The 23,349-nt window shown below is 37.6% G+C and overlaps 1 protein-coding gene across 4 annotated transcripts; it reads left to right on the forward strand.

Moving 5' to 3' along the window:
• Positions 1-9,562: 9,562 nt before the first annotated feature.
• On the forward strand, positions 9,563-22,552 carry LOC116176018 (SID1 transmembrane family member 1-like). 4 transcript variants are annotated; one of them, XM_031494442.1, is made up of 14 exons: positions 9,563-9,582; positions 15,011-15,189; positions 15,242-15,455; positions 19,923-20,197; positions 20,425-20,508; positions 20,563-20,875; positions 20,921-21,111; positions 21,164-21,337; positions 21,385-21,502; positions 21,561-21,683; positions 21,733-21,921; positions 21,965-22,122; positions 22,168-22,278; positions 22,334-22,552. In XM_031494442.1, exons 2-14 carry the CDS (start codon positions 15,019-15,021, stop codon positions 22,508-22,510), a joined length of 2,298 nt encoding a protein of 765 aa, XP_031350302.1. In that variant the 5' UTR covers positions 9,563-9,582; positions 15,011-15,018; the 3' UTR covers positions 22,511-22,552. The 4 variants fall into 4 exon arrangements, with proteins under 4 accessions (XP_031350302.1, XP_031350299.1, XP_031350301.1 ...); XM_031494439.1 differs by lacking the exon at positions 9,563-9,582 and adding an exon at positions 14,549-14,690; XM_031494441.1 differs by lacking the exon at positions 9,563-9,582 and adding an exon at positions 14,688-14,829.
• The last annotated feature ends 797 nt before the right edge of the window (positions 22,553-23,349 follow it).

Consider the following 23,349-nt stretch of genomic DNA (forward strand, 5'->3'; position numbering starts at 1 on the left):
AAGTAGCAAATTGATAAAAAATAAGTCTCTTTTGAATATCCATTAAGCGATGCAGTTGGATTGCAGCAAAATAAGCCAATACAGTTATTTTTTGTTCTTCAGAGTCTACCACAGGCTTCCTTGTTTGTATTTTTGTTTGAAACATACCGTTATTCCTGCAATTTTTGTAGTAATTTGCGAATTGTATTCTCTGTGGGTCGCGCGTTTACAGGGTATCTTTCGGAAAAAAGACAACAAGTCCTGTCCGCTATTCGATTACGTTCACAGTGTATTATTAAATTCAAAAAAATCTTCATTAGTGTAACCCAAACGCGCCTTTACTGACGAGAAATCAAAGTTCAAAACTGTTCAAGAAGCGACAATTTGACGTTACATTATCATAATAAACACAAAAGAATAACATCAAGCGACTTAACTTTTTTATCAATTTGCTACAAGAAGTAATTAAAATATGGAATATCTCTGAAACCGTTTGAAGCAGCCTTTGACATTTTGTATCAAAATTCAAATTAAAGGGCTCGGAAAAAGGAAAACAACAGGGAAGAAAAAATGGGGGGGGGGGTTCCATTTGAAAAAATGGAGTTACGGATATTTAAAAGTTTAGAGCTTTGAAAAAGTGACGTAGTCTCACTTTTTTAGACGGTTACGCATAGGTACCATAAGAAAATTCGATCTTTCCTTAATAAAGCAGTGTTTTGTGCAACTGTTTTGCCATACCTATCTCTTTTACCGTTTTCGAATAATAAATTTTTAAAATTACCCCCGCAAATTCAATTTTTGACATAAAAACTTGAATATCGACGAAGCCCTTGGAGCAAAGGGTCAACTATGATGGGGTGTACTCCAAATTCGACGTAGAATCCGAAAATGTAGAAAATTGGTTCGATTTTTTTTCATGAAAAAATAGCTAAATGATGCCCAATGAAGCTCGCGAAAACCGCATCTCGATATCTTGTTCCTAACCTAAAATTTAGACCAAAGAAAATGTTATACCATCAAATTTTTATTTTCTATTTATTTTCACGAGCTTGTTTAGGCAACATTTAGCTACTTTTTGATGAAAAAAAATCCAACCAATGCATTGAATTTTTTTAAGGAAATTAACCATTTCTGTCGGAATGTCGAAAAAAGCCCTCAAGCGGCGATATGTGAAACTAACAAAACTTCAAATATTTTAATATTTGTAGCATAATATTTGTAGCCGAATTAACCCGAGTTTGTTTTTGTTACGTTAATATAGCGGAATTAACAAACATCACTTTTTTAGATTCCAGTTTGCAGTTAGCGGCCATTTCAGAAACTTAAAAATATTTTCCAGGTTGTTCTCGTGGCCGTTTTAGTAATAAATTTTTTTACCGCAAGCCTCTACGATGGGTAGGTTCTCAGATACAGTAACCTCGTATTCTTAGTTGGCCACCCTGTACAACAACAACCAAAAGAAAAATGCCCATATAATCTTGAAGAGATTTAATGTGTTGATGATCTGTTTCCCGTAGATACTTACCGAATCCGCGCTTAAGGAAATTAATGCGCTTTAATTTTGTTTTAGCATTCCCAGTACCCGTCGGCCACTTGCCCTTTAAAATTCCTGGAGCTGCCACTTTCTCCGTCTGAGTTTGCCCGAGGTTTCCGAGACCGATCCGCCACACCGCTACTGCTGCCAACCTTGATCAGGGGCAAGTTTGTCACAAGTTATCAGTAAGAACCACATGGCAGTATGGATTGCATTATAGACCAGCCATTATATTCGTCTCACCTTAAAAAGATGAAGCACTTATGTAACGAAGCACCCATTTTCGGATATGGAATCTACCAGTTTTAATGAACGCACGGTATATGGATCAAATCGAATGGGAGCTTCATTTGTTCATTACTAAAAACCGTAACTTCTAGACTTAATTACTTATATCCCAAGAGGTGTCAATCAAGTGTAGCCGTTGCAGCCGCCGATAAGGAAACCAAAATGCCGTATCTAATTATTCAGTTTTCTAATTGTTCCCATAGAAAAATTTTAATTATGCTTGCAGCTCTCGGTCCGTTTATTATTAATCATTAGAAGATTTTAGTTTTCCAATTGTAATTTAAAACCAGGATTACAGGAATCAGGGTCACCGTGGTACGATAGATAAATAGGCAGACCTTTCGCTTAACCTAAAAATTAAATCAACAATGGATGTTAACTGGAATACCGACTTTTGAAATTTCAATCCAGTCAATTAAGTAAGCATAATCACCTGTAGCTAATCAGATTAACATGAATTTTAATTAATTAAAACAGTTTTAATTTTTTAACGTTATCTGTGCTGTTTGGGAAACCCGGCGTTTCCTTCCCGAAATTACCGAATTTTATAAAACGACACTTTTTATTACGATTGTTAAAAAAAAGCCTCTTTCCTTGGTTTCCTTTTCCAATAGCTATAGTTGATTACATTCTTGCTTCCGTTCTCATTTTGGGAAATTGTTGTTTTGCCGTGTGCTGTATTTCTATTTTAGATAATTCGCCAGTATCCGATCGCCGCCGTTTACCCGTAAAATCACTGGAGTTAACCGTTTTCTAAATTTCCGCAACCGGAACCGACCATCCTTGACCGGGAGCAAGGGTCCTGGTGGCGCTAGGCCGGCAACCGAAGGTGATATACGAATAATTTAACACAATTGTAATTTATTTCGGCAAATTTATTCGAGATCGTTTATAATTTTGTACTGCTGTCTGTCCGTCCGTCCGTCTATCTGTCCATCTGTCTGTCCATGTGCACGATAACTTCGTTTAGAAACGTCAGATCGCTTTGAAAATTAGTAAACATGTTTTTAAGGATATAAGAAAGGTCGCAACTGTTTTCAGTGGCGTAGACTAGCGGGCCAAAAGTTACAGCCCAAATACTGCCCAAACCTCCAAAAAGGGTATGTATATTTTAAAATTCTTGTTACAAAGAACATATGAATGACCGGTTTTCTGTGTCAATAAATATTTTTTAAACCTCAAACAACTATGCAAGTGCAAAAAAATATTGCACATGCGCATTTCAACTTTTGTATTTGGGCAATCTAATTTTTTTTATTGTTTACGATATTTAAATGAACTTTTGTATGTACGCACCTCGTGTAAAAGTAAAACTAATGCCGAATCAAAAAATTTGTTTCGCGCATGCGCATTTTTATTTTTTTATTTTTTAAAATATTTAATTGAAATTTTGTATGTAGGAACCTCAAGTAAATGTAAAACTAATGCCGAATCAAAAAATGTGTTTTAAAAGCTATGCTTATCTGGTGGGACAGAATCAACCCCTTAAAGGTGTTGTAAAAATGGTGGATGCGTGAAGATCTCTAGTCTCAAATGTTGTCGAAATCAGAATGACATTAATTGACACATGACATCAAACCATACGAGCGGCTTTTTGTTCGTCCTAGAAAGGGAAAATCACAGCCGACTACTACCAGAACAATAAAATTATTAGACCCTCATCACAATAAGATATTGGACATTGCTGTTTGCGCTATAGTTCAAAATAACCATAACCTCATGACTTACGTCTCCAAATCCTTTCACAGATACTGATAACTACCTACCTTACACATCGGTAAACTGCTATACACTTACCTGCCCCTTGGCACAGCTACAAAAAATCCGATTTATGCGTTTTAAATAATATGCGGGTAGTTCGCTTTTATAGTATAATATTAATTCAAGCAACACTACTTCACGACAACCATAGGTGATAATAGATAGCCAAGGAAAGAGTTTTTAGTTGGCAGATTAGTAGATATAACAGCAATTTATCGGATTATCTCCGATTGCAAATTCTATTAGTTTAGCAATTCTAATACTATAGTAACGTATGTCACAAAAGTTTTGAGAAAAATTGATCGCAGTAGGATCTATAGTTACAATGAAGACATTTTTTTCAATTCTCTAAGTGTTGACACATGTCAAAAGTCAGATAATCTGTGCTGCGGGAGCATCCCGGCTTCATTTTTTATTTCTTATCTGCAAAGTACAAAAAAATAAAATGACCCGTGTGTCCTCAATTTTTATTTGCGAGTAAAATAAACCCAAAATAAATTATTGAAAAGTTGTGTTTTTAGTCCTAATTTGAAACGCTTCAGCTTCTAAATACGTCACAAACGCACAACCAATCACGTAGAAGTGATCCGGCAACCTTGTGTCTGACGTTTGTCGGATTTGACGTTTTAAGAGGCATGTTTAACTACATCTAAAGCTGGATTCGCATGCATACGAAATCCGAGGATACTGTAATCCGAAAGACGTATGATTGGTCAACAATTTCAAATTTGCTTGACATTTGAAATTGTTGACTAATCATACGCCTTTCGTCGGATTTCGTATGCATGTAAATCCAGCTTAACGCGAAAGTGAACGACAAGTGACAAGTGCCTGTGACAGGTGACACAAGGTAAAATGACATTCTCCTGCAATATTGCCGAGTTGTTGTATATCATCAGAATGGTTCTAGCAGCGGATTGGTCGGACTTATTACGTCACAGAACCCGCCACAATCATCTCGTTTTGAATAAACCCCTAATACCGCATATGTTCATTATTTTTTTTCTAATTAGCCACTATTTTTAAATAAACTTTTACTGTCCAAAAAATTGTTTTATGGTTTCAGGTATACGCTTATTAAATTAGAACTACGGAATTCAGCTACCTATACTGTAAACCCCTGCTGATAAGTTCGAAACTCGTAAAAGGTAAAAGTACTGTGGCGAGGCAGACGTTCTTTTCGTTCCGTTCTTTCATTTGAAGTAGCAGATAGACAAGGTAAATTTAGACATAATAAAAGATAATTAGGTTTATTCTTTAATTAACATTTTGGAATTGAACTCTTTTTCAATTACAATCTACAGAAACGTTTAATAGTACATGCGCCGTGGAAAGGACTATCTGCATCGGCAATTAGTGTACGGGCGTTCCAGTAGTTTTTGAGGAGTTTTTATCATGGAAACTTTTACGCGCAAAGATTAAGGTCTTGATTCAGGGAGTATATTAGTAAGAATCAATCTTTCGATGCTCATCATTATTGAATAAAATAATCTGAACAAACTATGGTCAAATTGCTACTAAACTCGATACACTGCTTGCATGACCTCTACAGCTACACCCGACGCGACGGTTCGATCATCCGCAACATCACCAACCCTCCACCTTTTGGACCAAATTTTATTATTTTTTGTTTCTCGCTAAGTGTGAGTCCGGATGTGGTAAGTCCAAAGTACGAGAGTGAACCAACTACGTACTTTTTCGTAACACCACTTAAGGAAACGCATTTCGTAGCTAGGCGATTCCCGACTTAAGTAACCTTATGGGAATGGGGAACGCATATAGGGTACGATAATAAAGGTATGATTTTCCCTCTTTACGTTATATACTCTTTGGTATTACCAAAGGGCAATGCCCAGTTCTGTTTTATCAACTAAGCACTGAACTTTCGATCTGCTACGAACGCATAGATAAATTTATTGCAGTAATCAGGACCGATTGACCACGGAAACGTGAATTGGCATTAAGGATTAAAATGGCTTGCGATTTATAGAACCAATTTGAAGGTGCGGTGGTGCATACGATAGATCATACCACAAACAAGTCGCCAACCAACACGACGCCTGCGCTTCCGCCACGCAAGGCGTAATGGCTCTTCTCATTCTGATGCAAGCTCTCATTATATCATGGGATTGCTAATGAAACAAGCAATCTTTAGAGAACAGTCTTATCTCGAAATGGCGGGAATATAATATTTTATTGCGATCCATGTTAAATTGGACGATTTTCAAATGAATATATTTTGAAAACTAATCTATTGACTGTATCATTTTACTTCACTATCGCGAGCACACTTTCAACTTTCATTTCATCTAAGTTTAATAACAAAATGACTAGAAATAGAAATCAGATGTACCTATTACTTTAAAAAGGGCACGATAAACTTATTATATTTGGAAGTAGTCTCTTGCAAGACAAGTTTACACTTTTTATCTACAACTCGCTAGAGGCCAAGACTTCCGAAAGCTATGAAGAAAAGAATGCGCCATAGAAATTAAAAAACGGTTGTTAATTTCACCAACTGCTTACAAAAAACAGTTTTGTATGCACCTTTTAATTCTGAAACTTTAAACTCTACAGTTTTTTCTGTAAAATGTACAGGAGGGCAGGATATTGCATAAAATTAATTTCCCATGTTAAATCCCTATGTTCCTATTCCTACTTACCGTGCACCACCCGGTATGTATATTGATAAAAACGGTCGACTAAAAATATCTGTTGCTATGTCCGGCAACGGCAACCTTTATTGTTGTAGGAGACACGCGGGCGGCCCGGGTTCGATTCCCGGTCGATGCAGAATTTTTTAAATTCTATGCACCTATCATTTCTACATTTCGTCAAACTACAATGCTGAACGTTGACGTAGGATGTCATACAGGCCTGTAGGGGCTCGTATTTCTACTTTCTAGCATTCACTATAAAATCGACTGCAATCAATATTTCGAGTATAATGAATATACCACCCTACCAAAGGTGCTTGATTTACTCCACACCTTAGTAACAATAGGATACAAAAAAAAGTTAAAAAAATCTGGGAATATAGTGGTGTAGGTACTAGGTAGATTTGCAAATCATGAAATTTGAATAATAATCACTTGAAAAATAGAAGTGGAGAAATAATTCATTCAAAAGAGCAACAACTGCTCTAGACTCTTGATTCATAAATAAATTTCCACCAATTAACAACTTTTTGTGTTCAATAAAAACAAAACAATAGTTTGCTTGATTATCGTTTTAAAATAAGGCGGTTAAGGGAGTGCCCTATCCTGTAGGTACGTAAAAGAGTATAAGGATAATTTGCTATTGAAATTTCGGGCTCAACGAATGAATTTTGCTACAGTAGAGTTTTTATCTTTCAACATTATTTACGTGATTTTAGGTTTGGAATAGAAAATTACCTTTTCTGGTTGTTTAAAAGAAATTGGTACGAAGACAACAAGATAATAAATTCTAAGAGCTTTGCATGAAATGTGATGGTGAACGCCTATATACCTATTGTTAATAGTCTATTAACATTATTCTTAATATTGTCAATGGGAACCTTGAAAATTCTGATTATAGAACTGGACGTAGGTAATTTGTATGCACATTACCAGTTTGAGGAACACTTCTCATTAAATTCACGTTTTACGAATATACCTATACTGCCATCATCACCTTCGGGTTAAAACAAACTGTACCTACACCTAATTTACGTTTGAAAAATAAATCAAATTATACTTATTACTATATTACTTATAAATTATAGGTAAGTATTGGGAATTTTTTTGTTATCTACATATTTATGGCACACGGACCATTTATTGGATCCTATGTGCATATCTATTATTATGCTATCTTAATGGTGGAATTCTTTTAAATTACTTTGGTTATGTTTAAATTTAATTTGGTGCCAAAGACACATGGAAAAGTACGTGGGTTGATATACAATGGTAGGTAACGACCGTTTTTTTCTAACATCATTCATCAGAACAAGGAATGACTAAATATGGTCTAATTTAATGTAGCCATCATGAATAAGACACGGGGGAGGGGGAGGAGGATAAATTTTGTCACTCGTAATTACAACCGTAAATTTGCGGAGGTGTAGAAAAGTTCAATTGAAATACAAATACCTATCTACATGTAGGTAATTAGTTTACATATAGCGTTATCTAGCTAGGGGGAAGACCGGCAATTTTTGGTTTTTGTAGATAAGTTTGCAGACGAGTCGAGATTGACAGTCGCGTCTTCCAAGAGAGCTCGAATACCACGAAACGCATATACCTACTGAATATGATTTATGGTCTTCTCTTTTGTAAAGAAAATCAAACGGTGTAGATAATTGACAAAATAGAATTGAATGCATATAAAAGAAAATTCAACTATAATTTACAAGTCAAGACGGAGAAACGACAGTAGTTGGCGGACGACGGCGAAACGGCGGCAGGAAACGGCGGAACGAAACTGCGCTCCGGCGGCACCAAGGGATTCTGCACTTTGTCCCTCGTCAAGGTCGGCGTAGTCTACCGGTCCTACGACGGTAAGCTCTAGCTAGGCAGTCGGAGGAAACGGCGGCTCCAGGAATTAGGCGAGTTCAATAAAATGGCAGCGGTCACGTCAGAAGAACTGAAACAAAATTACGGCCCATACGGCAATTTCCCTAGTGGAAACAGAAGTAACAAAACACAAATCAATTACCTAACGGTGCCTAGAAGAATTGCAGAGAAGCGAGACAATTTATTCCCACCCTTATAATTAAATCCTCGCTAATGTTACCTACTACACTCAATGCAGCGCCGCATTCAACCTCTACCACCGGGATTGCGAGTTGCGACAACCGACCCACCACTAGCCGAACATCCGTAACAAAGGATCAGCATGGTATAAATATGGAAACCCAAACGCCAAGAAGACATTGGAGTGCATAAGTAAATTTGTTTAAAGTAATTTCCAGGAATAGATTTGTATAACATATATCAATCGAATCCAAACAAAGGGTTTTGGTTATTTTGTTTCATTGATTGGAAAATTTTCATTAAATTCTTGTGATACAATTCCTTTGGTTGGATTTAAATTTTGTTGAGCTTTCAGAGGTCTGAGGTGTGGGTATATTTCGAGCAGGAAAATGTACCGGTAATTTATTATGTGGTAAAGATGAATTTTAGATAAGGTTCAAATTTAGCATGCACACGTGATCATGAGATAAGTATTAGATTTTCTGTATTTATTTTTGTGAATCAAACCAATATTTTATATCTAGTAACGTGTGAAGAAAAATGGAAATTGATTGCTTTTATTTGTATTAATAAGTATATTTCAATCAACTAAAGCCATATGCGTAAATGCGTTGTTATTAGAGTTCAATCAAACCAGATCATTAGGTTTTGAATTTCAGGTTTTGAGAGGAGATATGGGTAAAGGGGCCAAACTGCCACAAGGTGCAAGGTGAGTAAATGAAAAATTAATTGTTTAAATCTGTGCTACAAATGACGCCTGGGGGCGAGTTGGTCAGGCTTGCCAGTGAGCCTTTTCAGCCAGAGAACGCGAATTTAAGGATAGGCACAGTCCACAGATATACGGTTATATCTGTGGGATAGGTAACGAGGGATGGGAACGGAAGGGACTGAATTGTGATGCCCTATTTATTATAAATTCAATGCTGAGGGGAAGGAATACCTACTGCTGCAACCACGATACGTGTGTGTATCGTAGCTGCAACGTAGATAGATATCTATCTACATAGGTAATGCTAGCATTATGCGAAGCTACGCACGTCTGAGAAAAACACCCTGTCAAACCCCATTAATTTTATAATATAACGTGCGAGATAGTTTGTATCTCTTTTAAATGCATTTCTATCTGTTTTTCACACGACATCGTTCGAACGCACCTAATTCGCAAAAATAGAGCAAGTCCTGAGGGTATAATTATTGTGTAGAATATTGATTTATGTTGGCCTATTTCATTTTAAGCTATCGTCTGTACCAAAATATAAACGTGGCGAGATGATTCACAGCATATACGATAATTGTTTGCCTTTGGTGAGTTTTTCGAATTTAAACAACTTAAATGCAGTTTTGCTAATGCACACATTGACGCTTTTATTGTTGCAATCACCGTTGCTTTTAAATGTGAATAATAAAATATAAAACGTTCATTTTAAAGAATACGCGCACATAAGTACACGCCCTTACATTTACTTCGCTTTGATTATTCAATACTCCGCTGATACTAAATCAAAATCTGTATCTACATCTACCCACCTACTATTTCAAAAAATGTGAATCAAGTAAATAAAAGGCCGTTCTGTCCTTCTGTCAATGTTTAGCGCACCTCAATCAAATTGGAATCGCGTCTCAGCGGCTGTTCTGAATTCTAGTAGAAAAGGTAAACTTAGGAAAATCGGTTCACAAACACCATTCTTGTGGTGCTATGTGTGTTGCCTACCTAACATAACACCTTTCGACGGGTCTACTCATTCTTTGACAACAAAGTGATTTGATCAATTGTTTTAGTGAAAAGACGAAATTAGCATTTCTTTAGTAAACAATACATTATTAAATGTAGAGTATCTACCTAATACCACAATGGCCATTAAAAAGCAATCATTTTATTCGAAACTAATATTAACAAAATAGATGCTTAGCAAAGTTGATGTTTTTTAAAAAGAAAAGAGGATAGTTTTAGTGATATTTTAATCATTTTTATTAAATTTAAATTAATAATATTTTTATTTTTAAGTATTTTTATTAAAACACGTTGTTGATTTGTGGCATCTCGAGTTACACACTAAGTTTTTTTACAAACACCTCTTTTTGTTTTACATTGTATTTTGGATTGTTCGCAGGAACACTTTTTAAACCTTTGACCTCCAATCCAAATAAAAATAAGGATAATTTTCCTGCAATCTCACGCAGACTAGGTTGGCCTAGCTAGAGTGAAACTGTTATTCATTGGAAACTGTTTCCGGTAATGTATTAATTTGAAGAACGTTTCTAGGTAGCCAATCTTATATACAGTCAAGTCCGGCTATAAGTATAACGAACCCTTACTTGTCCTTAAAAACAGTTCGCTATACCCGAGGCGAGGTTCGCAATATAAGAAAAAACATAAATTCGATTTATTTTATTCACACATGAACAATACGTAATAGACCCTTGCTTAAAAAATCTGTAATTTTACATTGCACAGACAGATAATTCTTGCGAATTTTCAGACACTTTGCTTTGTGCTGTTTTGATTTTATTGTACAAGGCAGTGTTTTATTGGTGACTAATGACTAATGAGTCACACAGCGGTTTAGGTTTAACTCGGCGGTCGGACAGGACGCCTCTCGACGATGAACACCACAGTTTTTACCAACTTGTAATAAAACGCCACGCGTTTCTTGGTGTAGACAGCGTGCCGACGCGGCCTGCCAACGACCGCCGTCGTGTGTGTTATGCATGTTTTGAAAACATAAGTGCTTGGTTGCCGAGTCAGCACAACTCGTTGTCTGTGTCAGTCTTGAATTTCGGTCGGATAAGGAAGTCGTTAATTTAATTGAGCAATATGGTATTTATCTTAAACTTGTGGAATCCCAGGGATCCTAATTACAAAAAAGGCGACCATCTTCTAGGAGCGCGTGTTCGCTTTTTTGCGGAAACCATGTTTAAAAACAAAAAGGCTCCGGAGGCAATTATATCGTTACCTTCTTCGTACATTTCAACACAATTTCACGAATCTTTGGCGAACACAAAAACAAAATATAGGAGAACTCTTCGCGAACCTACTTATTTCTAGTGTAGACGTTGTAATGTTCCTAGGGGTACCTCAAGCGGTCCTGGAAATACTGACTTACCCTATACTGACGGTTGGCAACTCTGGCAAAAACTACAAGCACAGCCACCTACCTTTCAAGTCGAAACGATGGTAGTTTCGCGGCACTTTTGAATTTGGATGGCAGTCGACTCGATATGGGTGGCACGAATGGACTCCTACGTTGTGATATCGGTTCTTTTTTGTGTTGGGACGTGAGACATAATCGGGAAGGGAATGAAATAAAAGACAGAATTTTTGTGCGTAAGAAATGACAAGAACAAATAAATATATTAACGCACACACAAAACCATGCCAGGGAAACCTTCTACGGGACTAAAACCCTGGCATAGGCAACACAAATACATGAAATAAATCACCTACAGCAATAAAATGCAAGAGAAAATACACATAAATAAAACATCTCAAATTGTATGATAAAAATCAGATAATCAAATCAAATGCAATTAAACAGGTTCATAAAATCAAAATACACAAGACATCATAAATGCAGGGAAAACATGATAAATCAATTCAGTAGAAAAACACATTAAAATACCTGTACGATCAATAGATAACACAACTCGTAAAATAATAAATTGTATGTACATAGGAAACATCAACATGGTGTGGCTCTACTCCAACCTTCATTAACATAATTTAATTTAACAAGAAAAGTACATGTGAGAATGCCATTGGTCAATAGCAAGTATTCATGTGAAAATCGATTATCGCTCAAACAGAACATATATTAAATAGAGGAAATGTTACTGAGAGGGCCCCCATCTCAGATTGCGAGACACAGAAATGCAGCCTGCATGAGCCGAGCAGGTAACAGATACAGCGAAAGGTCGAACTGTATTAGGTACCTACCTACTCCACGCAGACAGAATGCCCCCCTTGCACACAACAAACATCGAACCATCAAATAAAAGAGCCCCCCTTCGTATAGCTAACGCACAGAAATGCAGCGCGCCACGAATCAGAAAGTAACATATACAGCGAACCATCAAACTGTATTAGGTACTTCCCTCACGGAATAGTTACGGGTCAATCGAACAGAGCAACATCACACCGTTAATCAACTCCTCGTGAATAACAGAAATAAATACTTAATTAAACAAAATAATGGCATAATCATCTGTACAATATAAGACACAAACATGATTCATCTAACGGTACTCAAAACAAAGGTATGGAGTACGCCATGATTCAGATATCGTAGTTTATGCAAAATCAGCAAAATGTAAATAATATCAAATTGTGGCAAGAAATTCAATGATTAAATAGCTAGTACAAGAAAGAATAAACTGGTTACTATACCTGTAAATACATCTTCAAAACACCACCACCAAAAATAATCAAGAATAATAAAAAAAACGGGAAAGCGTGTGTCTTGCGTCGACCTCGTCGCCATCTTCTTCTCATTCCCCTAGCTTCGTTACGAAAATCCCCTAGTATTTGGCATCTGCGCAAAACGGTCGTTGGTTATATACAGAGCTATTTTTGTTTCAGATGTAAATGTGTGTTGCCTAACCATCAGGGTAGATTATCACAACGTCGCGTACAGTTCGGGAACACCCGAGTTTGGTCTGTACCCGGCTTACAAAACATGTAGAAAATAGTACTAATAAACTACCTCAACTAAAACTTTCTTTCAATCGTTCTCAGATCGTCCAGTATAGTCCTATTATATCATTCCACTTGTCCGTTTACCCTGTTGCAGCTGTTGCATTCGAAACGTGCTTAAGGCGGGTCCACATCAAGCGCGCCATCGGCGCCGTGCCGTGCCAAACGTTTTCGAACGTTCGCTCGTGAACAAAATTCGTGTATGTTTGGAGAATTGTCTGAACAGAGCAAATGCACGCACGTTTGGCTATGCTCGGAAAGGTTCCACAAGTGCTGTGCGTTTGTTCAATTCGTAAATAGGTGATCATGGCCGATTATCAAAAAATTAAAGCAGCGATTGCCGCATTTATTGTAATAGTGTATTAAAAAAAAAGAAAAACGATCGGCGATGGTGGATGACAAGAATTTTTAAAAATAGGAAGCGTTACAGTGGCAGTAACTTATTGTGTGACGTGTGAGTCATTTAAGACGAGCGAAATACTGTGTAAGACTAAGACTTCAGTATATCCGAAACCAAAACGGCGCAGACGGTAAAAATCGAAGTACTACCTACGTAGTATAATAAAGTTTAATTTTTGGTTAGGGGGTTCACTTAGCCCCATTTGAATTGTCCGAACAGCTTGTAAACAAAAAAGACACAAAACGTGAACACAAAAGAACAATTTGATTATAAGCACAATCAAAGTGCGCAATACCGTCGTTTTTTAACACAGAAGTTTACTTGTTTGAGCGTTCATTTAGCCTGCATTTGATTGATGAAACCAAAAAGGCACCAACCGTAACAGTTATTTATATACCAAGGCTGCGAAATAGTCGAAATAGCCGAAACAAACACTAAAATTAAGTAAACGAAAAAACAAATGATAAACAAACCAACAAACGATACACGTGCGGTAACACGAGTAACAATGTTGATTGGGCAGAATAAGTGAAACTGCACCGCCCATTTAGAAAATTATAAAAATTGCAATTTTGGTAATAAACAAACACTAAAATTAAGTAAACAAATGATACAATGTGTTCAATTTTTGAAGGTTGGGTAATATAAGTATGTATGTGAAGCTCTACCGGTCATTTAGAACATTAAATAAAACGTGCTTTGGTTGCAAACAAACGACCGGAGTAGATAAACAAACGTACCTACTTAATCAGACTATAAACAAACAATTTAATTTTTTTGTCAATTGATGTAACTTCACACTTCACAGACGTTGCTAACGAACAGAAATAGCCATAAACACGGCACTAAATGTCTAGAATTGTGCATTATCTAGTCCTAGAAAAATGGTACTTCTTTTGAGGATTCTCTGCAACGTTCAATGAAATTATTACCTACCTCTTGAAACAACACACGTTAAAAACGCCAATTGATGAATCTAAAACTGTATTTACCTATATCAAAGTATTAATAATCAGCTCTAAAGCAAATCGGGGTCAATGTTACAACCTACGTACCTGCTAAATATTACGTGAATATCAAACGACTTTTTCACGTGTTATAAATTAAAATGTTAGGCTTACAAGGTGGGTTCTTTGGTTGCCAAGTATAAGGTCGTTCATCTAGCTTCCTCAGAAAGTCAGAACCAATTGTAGTGTTTGCGTACGATGCTACGATGTGACTTATAAAACTAGTGTATTCGGCGCCTGAGTGGCAACTTATCTTTTGTCTAAGCCCGTATGACCTAGATAAAAATAGATACCTTTTCAGTACGTCGGTCAGCAGGTAAACCACATGCTATATTATTATTTGGTCCGATTTGTTCTATAACAGATGGAGTAAACTCCGCTGGAAAGATAACCTTACAACTGTTTACGTAATTGCGAAGTTAATTCACATTTTAAAAATAAGTTATATTAATTAAGTAAGTCTATGTGCACACATGAGTCATGCGTCACTAGTTTCATCATAATTTTAGTCACTGCCTGTACCTACTCATTTTCGCCTCTAGATAGGTATACTGCATTAGATTAGATAAAAACTATTAGGTACCTACGTACACGACGCGCGATGAGTGTGTAGAAATGAACTTTTATTTTGTTTAGATACAAACATGAAGAATGCGGCACAGTTGCTATTTCTGTTTGTTCACTTGGCATTCGTTGAGAACATCGAAAAATCGGCCAACTTCCAGACGGTCGTAACGCAAGCGAATTACACTCAGAATCATAAAGTGACATTGGATTTTAATACCGAACACATTCTCATTTATCAATCGACATCGGTAAGAAGGTAAGGAATTTGTAAGCCAAATATACTTTGTGAGATATTTTTAGACCATCAATCCGCATAATGTTTACGTATGGAGCGACCAGACGTTCTTTGAACATCCCGTTTTCGTCGTAATTAGGCAGCAGAAATCTATAACATCATGGCAGATACCGATGTCTTTGGAAAGACGAGCGGGCGGTATTTTGGAATTCGCCTCGACTTCCAGAATTCTGTGCCACAACAAGATGGACGTCATAGCACAGCTGCCCCGAAATGAACGTGAGTAATGAGACGTTATACTCAAACCCTAAAGCCCACACTCACACTTTCGTTGAACTTACGGGAAAGATTTAATTGTAAATGTATTGCAGCAAATGTCTCGCAAAGATTTTCTTTTGTGTCAATAGATGTGGTTTTTTTATTATGGAAATCACGATCGCGCGCTTTCGGTTAAACATGTGGGGAAACCGAAAGAGATTCGAGGAAATGTATAGGAGATAAAGGACTAAGTTTCCCACAAAAATACCGATTGTTTTTTTTTTTAAATAGCAAGTAAAACCTCTTTGTTTCACGCTGTTCTTACATGATGAAGTTCGGGATATTACATCATCAGAGAATCAGATACTGACGCAGTAACAACACAAAAACGTCAATATAATGTCCACCTAGAGTTCTGTCAAAGTTTATAGTTATACTACACTTACCCCCGCGACTTTGTACGCTCGATATATGTAACGGAGACCCAAAGTACAGAATGTAAAAATGTAAACACATGGGCACAGTCTGGCGCAAATGATTTGACGCATATATCGATCGGTACACGAAATAACAGAGTGCGACATCAGCGAAGAAAGAAGTTTAAAAAAATTCTTAATTCGATCGGGCCCAATTGTGAATCTAAACCATCCGGGGAAACAGACAAAGAAATTTCATCAAAATCGGTCCAGCCGTTTAGGAAGAGTTCAGTCATAAACACACGTGACAAGTGAAAAGCATTATACTTTATAAAGAAGATTACATGTTGTATTACTCGAAATTGTAATGTTTGACACATTTTCATCTGGATTGATGGTTGTAGAAGTAGACGAAATTTACAGATCGGGACTGATCAGAAGAGCATTCATCGGCAAAATCCGTTCCTCCTTGCAATTAAACAGAGCGGTAAAAATTACTGTGCAAGTAAAGAAACAGCTATAGATACGGTGCGGTAAACTTAATGTAAAAGTAAAAATTAAACTGTGTGAATGCAAAATAAGTTTACGGAAAAGCTCAAAATTACGGGACTTACAAAACGTACCTTGCGAAAATGCAAAACGCATAAAGATCCCCTCTAAACAACTGCTTTGCCGTTAATAAAATTAAATTCGGCTATGCCAAGGAGGGATCGACGGTTTTCCCAACCGACACAGCGTGTTCGGTTATCTACATCCGAAAATTACAACTTGTTACGACCCCTCTTTGCAAAACGTACACCAACGACAAGATACACCTGTTTCAACCCCAACGGCAGACACCCCCACACGCGTCACGCGCAGTAGCCAACAAAGGGCGCAACTGCGAACGCCGACCACCGCAAACACGACCACTACGAAATAATGCCGTCGAGGAACATCTCAACGGCAAGCAGGGTAGCAACGGGAGCAAGTCTAGACCACTCTTTACTAACGCCCCGGGTCTCTACCTTACTAACGCCTTCAAGTGCTGGTACATTTTCTCGTAAGATTTGCCACACTTCGAACGGGGTGACATAGGAGAGACTGCGTCCTCCAGCTGTGCCAGCGCGACCGCCGGTTCTCTCGTGTTCGGATTCTAATGTGTGTTGTACATATTTACTGATAAGGCTTAGGATAGTTGTGTATATATTTCTCATAGTGTGCAATAAACTCGGTTTCCACTTGTACGTTATATATTCGGGCTACCGACGCCGTCAGCACCTCCACCCCCGCAACAAACTTCTTTAATAAATTACGTCCTTCCCAGACGTCTTAAAAATACGGGACGGGTGTCAAAATTCAAATTTGTTAAGAGCACATCTAACGGATGTAACCTCGACTTAATCGGAGGCTATTACTGTAACTCATTCAACTAATTACAGTTAATTGTACTTATCCAAATGGTCGGAATGAAATCTTCAAATTCAGCAATACAGCCTTTTGTTCCTTAGAATGTGAGGCCAAACGGCAATTGATATTTTCCTTAAACTGCACGACCTTTCCGGTTTAATGGCGGTTGCCTCAGTATAGGACAGCTCGACTTTGTCGTCGGTTGCCTCACGATAGGACCGCTCGCAGCAGAATGAATTCTAGCGCGTGCGCGCTGCCTATGCAGTATCCCTTATGTGGTTCTGGTTACGGTTCTTGTATCATTTTTTGTACGAATATTCATTCTAGTTTTGTTATTTTGGTGGTTTTCCGTTTACATTATTCGATTTGCTACTGACAATTACGAATAAGTATAATCGCACCCGAAAACAGGGCAACTCGTGTCAATGTTGAACAAAAAGACTTTTCGTTCAACATTGGCGCAATCCTATTCCGGAAGTCGATTGCATCTTAAGAAAAACATAGATTGTAGATCGACACAAGGTGTGCCGTGACCGGCAATCTTTCTTGGCGAGAGTTATAACGTAAAGTGCACTTTATACAGCTCTGATCGACGGTGGGATTGATTGTTTCGCACAACGTGATTTTGCTGACATCTAGCTGACGCTGTGTTGATTCTACCTACTGATAGTTATGGTGTGCATATCAGCTACCATATACCACATCCTTAAAGCTAAAGGTCGGCTTTACAAATTAACCTACTAATTTCTACATTATGTTTCAAACTCTTTTCGGAGCGACAATCTTTGTAATGAAGCGCCCAACTTAAAACGCTTCTAGATAAGAAGAGTTTTAAGTTACATATGTTATAGCTACTATGGGGAACAAATTAAAGTACTTAATGCGGGCTAAATTGCGCTTGCATACAGAAGTGGAGCTTACGGCTTAATTTGACTCACCACCGGAACTCTGACCAGGCCCGGACACTGAAACGATTCACAGATTGATACCTCTTTCTTGATTTGGTGGGTGGTGGTGCATAGACGTTCTTAGTTGGTGGAGCGATTTGTCTGGTTAATTCCGATAACGAAGGAGACCTGCCCTGCTTAATAGTCGAAAGAAGGCACGGAGGCGGACCGCTCGAATGCACGCTTCGCCGTAGTCGTAGCGGCTGTACCATGCCCTTTGTACACACTGCCCGTCGCTACTACCGATCGAACCGAGCGAGGTCTTCGAACCGATGCGACGTCCGTCGGCCTACCGTCGACGGACGCGTGGGAAAGTCAACGGAACTTTATCTTGTAGAGAAGTGTTTTACAATTTATTTAAAAATACTGTTGGTTGTAGTTCATGTAATATAATTTAGTCCTATAGTTATCAGTATCGTAGTAATAATTGGTCTTTTTCACACGGAACTTCACAACATATTACAAAAGTAATAAATAAACATGAATTAAGTGTAGTGAAGATCTAGAAACATATGACGCAAAATCAATTGACAGAGTGCAATCAGAAATGACAGTTATAATTTATAATTTTTCTGTGTTTTTATTTGTTGAATTGTTCGTTTCGGTTTAATATGTGCTAATAAAAATAATAATGGACAATTTGGTATTTCCGTAAGTCATCAAGGTAACGTACTTTGGCCAGCATCACAATACGTGACATTACAGTGACTGGCATTGTACGTGACATAATAAATAAATAATTTGAAAGTTTGCCACAAAATGGCTGCCGCATACCACGTGATTCGGCAACCAAGATACTTAAGCCCATCACACAATGAAAAAAATAAGGAATAACAAAATTCAGTCTACTGATCTTTATGGATTTGTACACAACATTGAAATATGAAATAAGCCTAGGAAAGAAGAAATAATAATTTTGTTCAGTCGAATTTTTATTCCATATTTCATATTGCGAACCAATGACATTAGAAGAGGCGCGGGCGTATTTTATATTTATTTTATCTTGTTAACGTAAAATAAAACAAGTATGAGGTGTTGTTTTTGTGAAGTTATGAACTTGGAAGTTGGAATTATATTGGATGTCGGTGCAATTAGCCTATTTCCTTACTTTTAGCTGCCATTATAATGACATAAATTGAAGCGGCATGGTGTTCTGATGGGCTTATAGTCTGTTGCTATTTGTTTGTTGTGTTTTGCGTCTACGGCGTCACTATTTCTTATTCCATATTTCTTATTCCTTATTTTTTTGATTGTGTGATGGGCTTTACTGTCACCACTGTATTGTATAGAGTCACTGTACCCTTGATTACCAAAACATAGAGCGACTAAAGGCCGTTGCACACTCCGCAAAGCGCCTTTTTCGGTCACATTGATTTAAATAAATAAATAAATACACTTAAGCGAAGCGCGGCGTGGCGTATCGATGCGATTTTTACGGATTGGTATATAACAATATTTTACTCCGCGTTGGACATCCTCACAACAACGGTTCCTGTACGCCAAAAAATTGGTTTAGGTATTACACGAGTAACTTTATCTCAAATCTTCCCATCGTAGTTTTTGACATAACTTCTTTTTAGTGTTGTAGTTTTGGAACTTTGTTTTTGTGCTGTTGTGAGCATTAACTGCTTCAGGGTGAAACTCTCTTACGGCTAAACGCAACACTTCATATCCAATGAAAATACAAACAAAATTTTTGTGGTGCAGCTTCTCCTCTAATTAGTATTATTTTTTAGGAAACCTTTCAAGCGAAAATTTCCACGAAGAGATTTCCATTGCGGTCGCAACGTCGTCTAAACTACCAACGTCGGTGATTATTCGAGTCGATGAATTCGAACACTTTTTCGTGGAAGAGCTAAAGACGTACAGGGTGGGCGCCGCCGCTAGTCATCCCAGATACTTCTACTACAAGTTTCCCGATCCGAGCCATGAAAATTACAGCAGTTCGGTTGTTTTGGAACTAACGTCGAAAGATACCACGTGTATGGTGGTCTCTATTCAAAACGCTTCGGTCAGTTCGCAACTCTCCTTTACCTACTCTTTTTTTGCATTTTGCTACCTTCTCTCTTTTTTTATTGGTAGATATTCACAGTTTTGTAGTTTTGATTTTGTTGGATAAACTCGCATTCTTTCGCCTCTAAGAGGAGGAAACCTAATCATACTTCCCAGGGACACACTAGAATTAACTAACACTCCTTGTGTAGCCATCGTTTATATTAAAAAATGTGATCATTTTAGTGTCCCGTTGAAGACAGTTTGAAAGGAATCGCATTCAAAGGCATGTTCCAAACAGTTCAATCAAAAGGAGGGGTTATTGTGAAAGTAAGTGGTGCAAATACTTATTTCATATGGGGAACGTAGCTGTGTTAATTCCAGGAAAGAGATTATCCCAATGGTTTTTTCATTGTGATTATAGTACACGGGGATGATTCTGGGTGTAATCAAGTCAGTTCAACTATTCCAAAAGCTTCAAGAGGAATAAGCACGATCTACAATTACACCACAATCGTTTCATTTCAAATAAAGCCTACTCTTTCACACTCTTCATACTACATCGCAGCGTTTTCCACGTTGATTGGTTTGCTAATTATTTATGTTGTATTTATATTATCTACATGGGGATTTTACAAGTACGCGAATTTGTGGAGGAAAAATGGCGGAACTGCTCCTGAAGATATTACACTGGAAGGTATGGTACCTACGCCCCGTGGGAAATTGTAAGATGGTTTTACAGAGGAAACCTGTCAGACGGAATTCGATGAACCTGACACTAAACTCACATCAACAATTCTTACCCTAAATGTCTTGGCAACGAAGGGCGCAAAACATTACGAGAAAAAATCTTACACTTATTTCTGGCATGTGCTCAGTATTGCAATTTTCTACGGAATTCCAGTGGTACAATTAGTGATTACTTATCAACGAGTAAAATATTCCATCCCCTATTGACTCCCCTTCCCTACCTGCACTGTTTCAGATGCTGAATGCGAGTGGAAATTTAGACTTTTGCTACTACAATTTCTTGTGCGCCCACCCCTTTTTTGACATCAGCGATTTCAACCACATATACTCCAACATTGGGTACGTGTTCATGGGAGCGCTCTTTTTGCTAATCACTGCCTATCGCCACCGCTACTTGGTGCACAAAAGAGTAAGTTTACATGCTAGGTAAAATTCACTCATCCAATCTCGACTTAGGGCCACGGGATTCCAAAACATTACGGTTTGTTCTACGCCATGGGTATGGCATTAATAATGGAAGGGATATTGTCAGCCAGTTACCACGTCTGCCCCAATCAATCTAATTTTCAATTCGGTATGTATAATGCCAACTTTCGAATAGGTACATAGGTAATTCAGAAAATTCATCACAGACACAAGCTTTATGTACGTAATGGCGGCACTTTGCCTCGTTCAACTGTACCAGAAACGGCACCCTGACGTTAACGCGGACGCTTACGCCACATTCGTAGCGTTGGGAATTGCAATTTTTTCCGGTAAGTATTGGTGCACTTCAAACATGGCGATTGATTTTATTTGTTGCAGCGATGTTGGGGGTTTTAAACGGTCATATCGCTCTCTGGATTGTTTTTATTATCGTATACATTTCTTTTTGTTTTTACGTTTCGTTTAACATATACTTTATAAGTTATGTAAGGAAAGGTTTAACTAGCGTGTATGATGAATGGCAGGAAGATCGTGATGTAAAGAAGGCACTTGAACCTAGACGGAAAGGTAAATACGACCGGAAATTCACCTGGTAAATCTTTCGTTTCAGCTCACTTTATCATAATTATGGTGGCCAACGTACTAAATGTAATACTGGCCTGGATGGGTATTGTGTGCCATTTTATGGGTACAGACTTTGCAACATTTCTACTGGGACTTCTGATGGGTAACACGATCATGTACGCAGTCGTATACATAATTATGAAGGTATAGTTATCCGTCTAAAAAACGTGCTCAAATCTTTTGTTCTAGTATGTGAATCATGAAAAACTATGTGCGCAACCGATCTTATATGCAGTACTGGGCATGATTATTTGGGCGTTTGCGGCGTATTTCTTTAACAGCAACACTTCCTTATGGAGTGTAAGTATTCATAAAAGTGTACCTATCCTATTTTTTGCATAAATGAACATTTTAGGTGTCTGCAGCAGAATCCAAGGAGTATAACAAGCACTGCATTGTATTAAATTTTTATGATAATCATGACGTTTGGCACTTATTAAGCGCCGTCGCACTATTCTTCAGTTTTATGCTGCTGTTAACTTTAGACGATGATTTAATTAATACTCCACATACCAGTATTATGGTATTCTAATGTGTCAATTGTGAGGCTTAAAAATAAACAATGAAATGGTCACATACTCTTTAATTCCGGTAACGAGTCAAGTAAGCTAAATTTTTCTTCTGTTTAAAATACGGGATTGTATGGGGGGGGGGGGGGTCTACTTTAGTTTGAATTCTGGCATTCTCATGTGCATTTTTCCGTGTTAAATGATGGACGTAGACAAAGTGATGCCCATTTTGATGTTCTTTAGGTACGTGCAATTTATCATTTTACGTTCTGTTTTGTCTAAATTGCCGTAGATGTGTTTCATGGGTTTTATACTCAAATGATTCATTTTGTTTTCCATTTGCTCATTTGTATTTCGTTTTGATGGATTTTGTTTAGCCACATTTGACTCGATTACCTGATTTATTTCCTGTATTTGTGTGTGTTATGCCAGGTTTTTTTTGCTGTTTCTTTTTTTCCCTGGCTTCCCGGTTTGGATTTGCCCGCGGAACCAAGCTTCGTGCGTAATTAATTTCAATTCTCTTATTCCCTTCTGACGCACAAAATTCTGTCTTTTATTTAATTCCCTTCCCGATTTTGTCTCACGTTACGACACATAAAAGACCGGCATAGTAAAGGACAACGTAGGAGTCTCATTCGAACCACTCCGTCCCAGCCGAACGCTACCGAGATTTGAAAGTGGCGCGAAACGACCGACATTTTTAATAATAATAATAAAAATTTGCCGTGTCGGCTGAGGAACCCCTACGAACATTGCAAAGTTCTTGAAGTGCTTTGTTTTATAGCACAGAATTGGACAAAACTGGCTTGATGAATAAGATGACACATTTTCGGTGGTAAAAACATTTAACTTTTAATAAAAA

This window comes from Photinus pyralis, unplaced genomic scaffold (genome assembly GCF_008802855.1).
Source record: "Photinus pyralis isolate 1611_PpyrPB1 unplaced genomic scaffold, Ppyr1.3 Ppyr1.4_LG7, whole genome shotgun sequence".
In the NCBI taxonomy this organism is placed as follows: Eukaryota; Metazoa; Arthropoda; class Insecta; order Coleoptera; family Lampyridae; genus Photinus; species Photinus pyralis.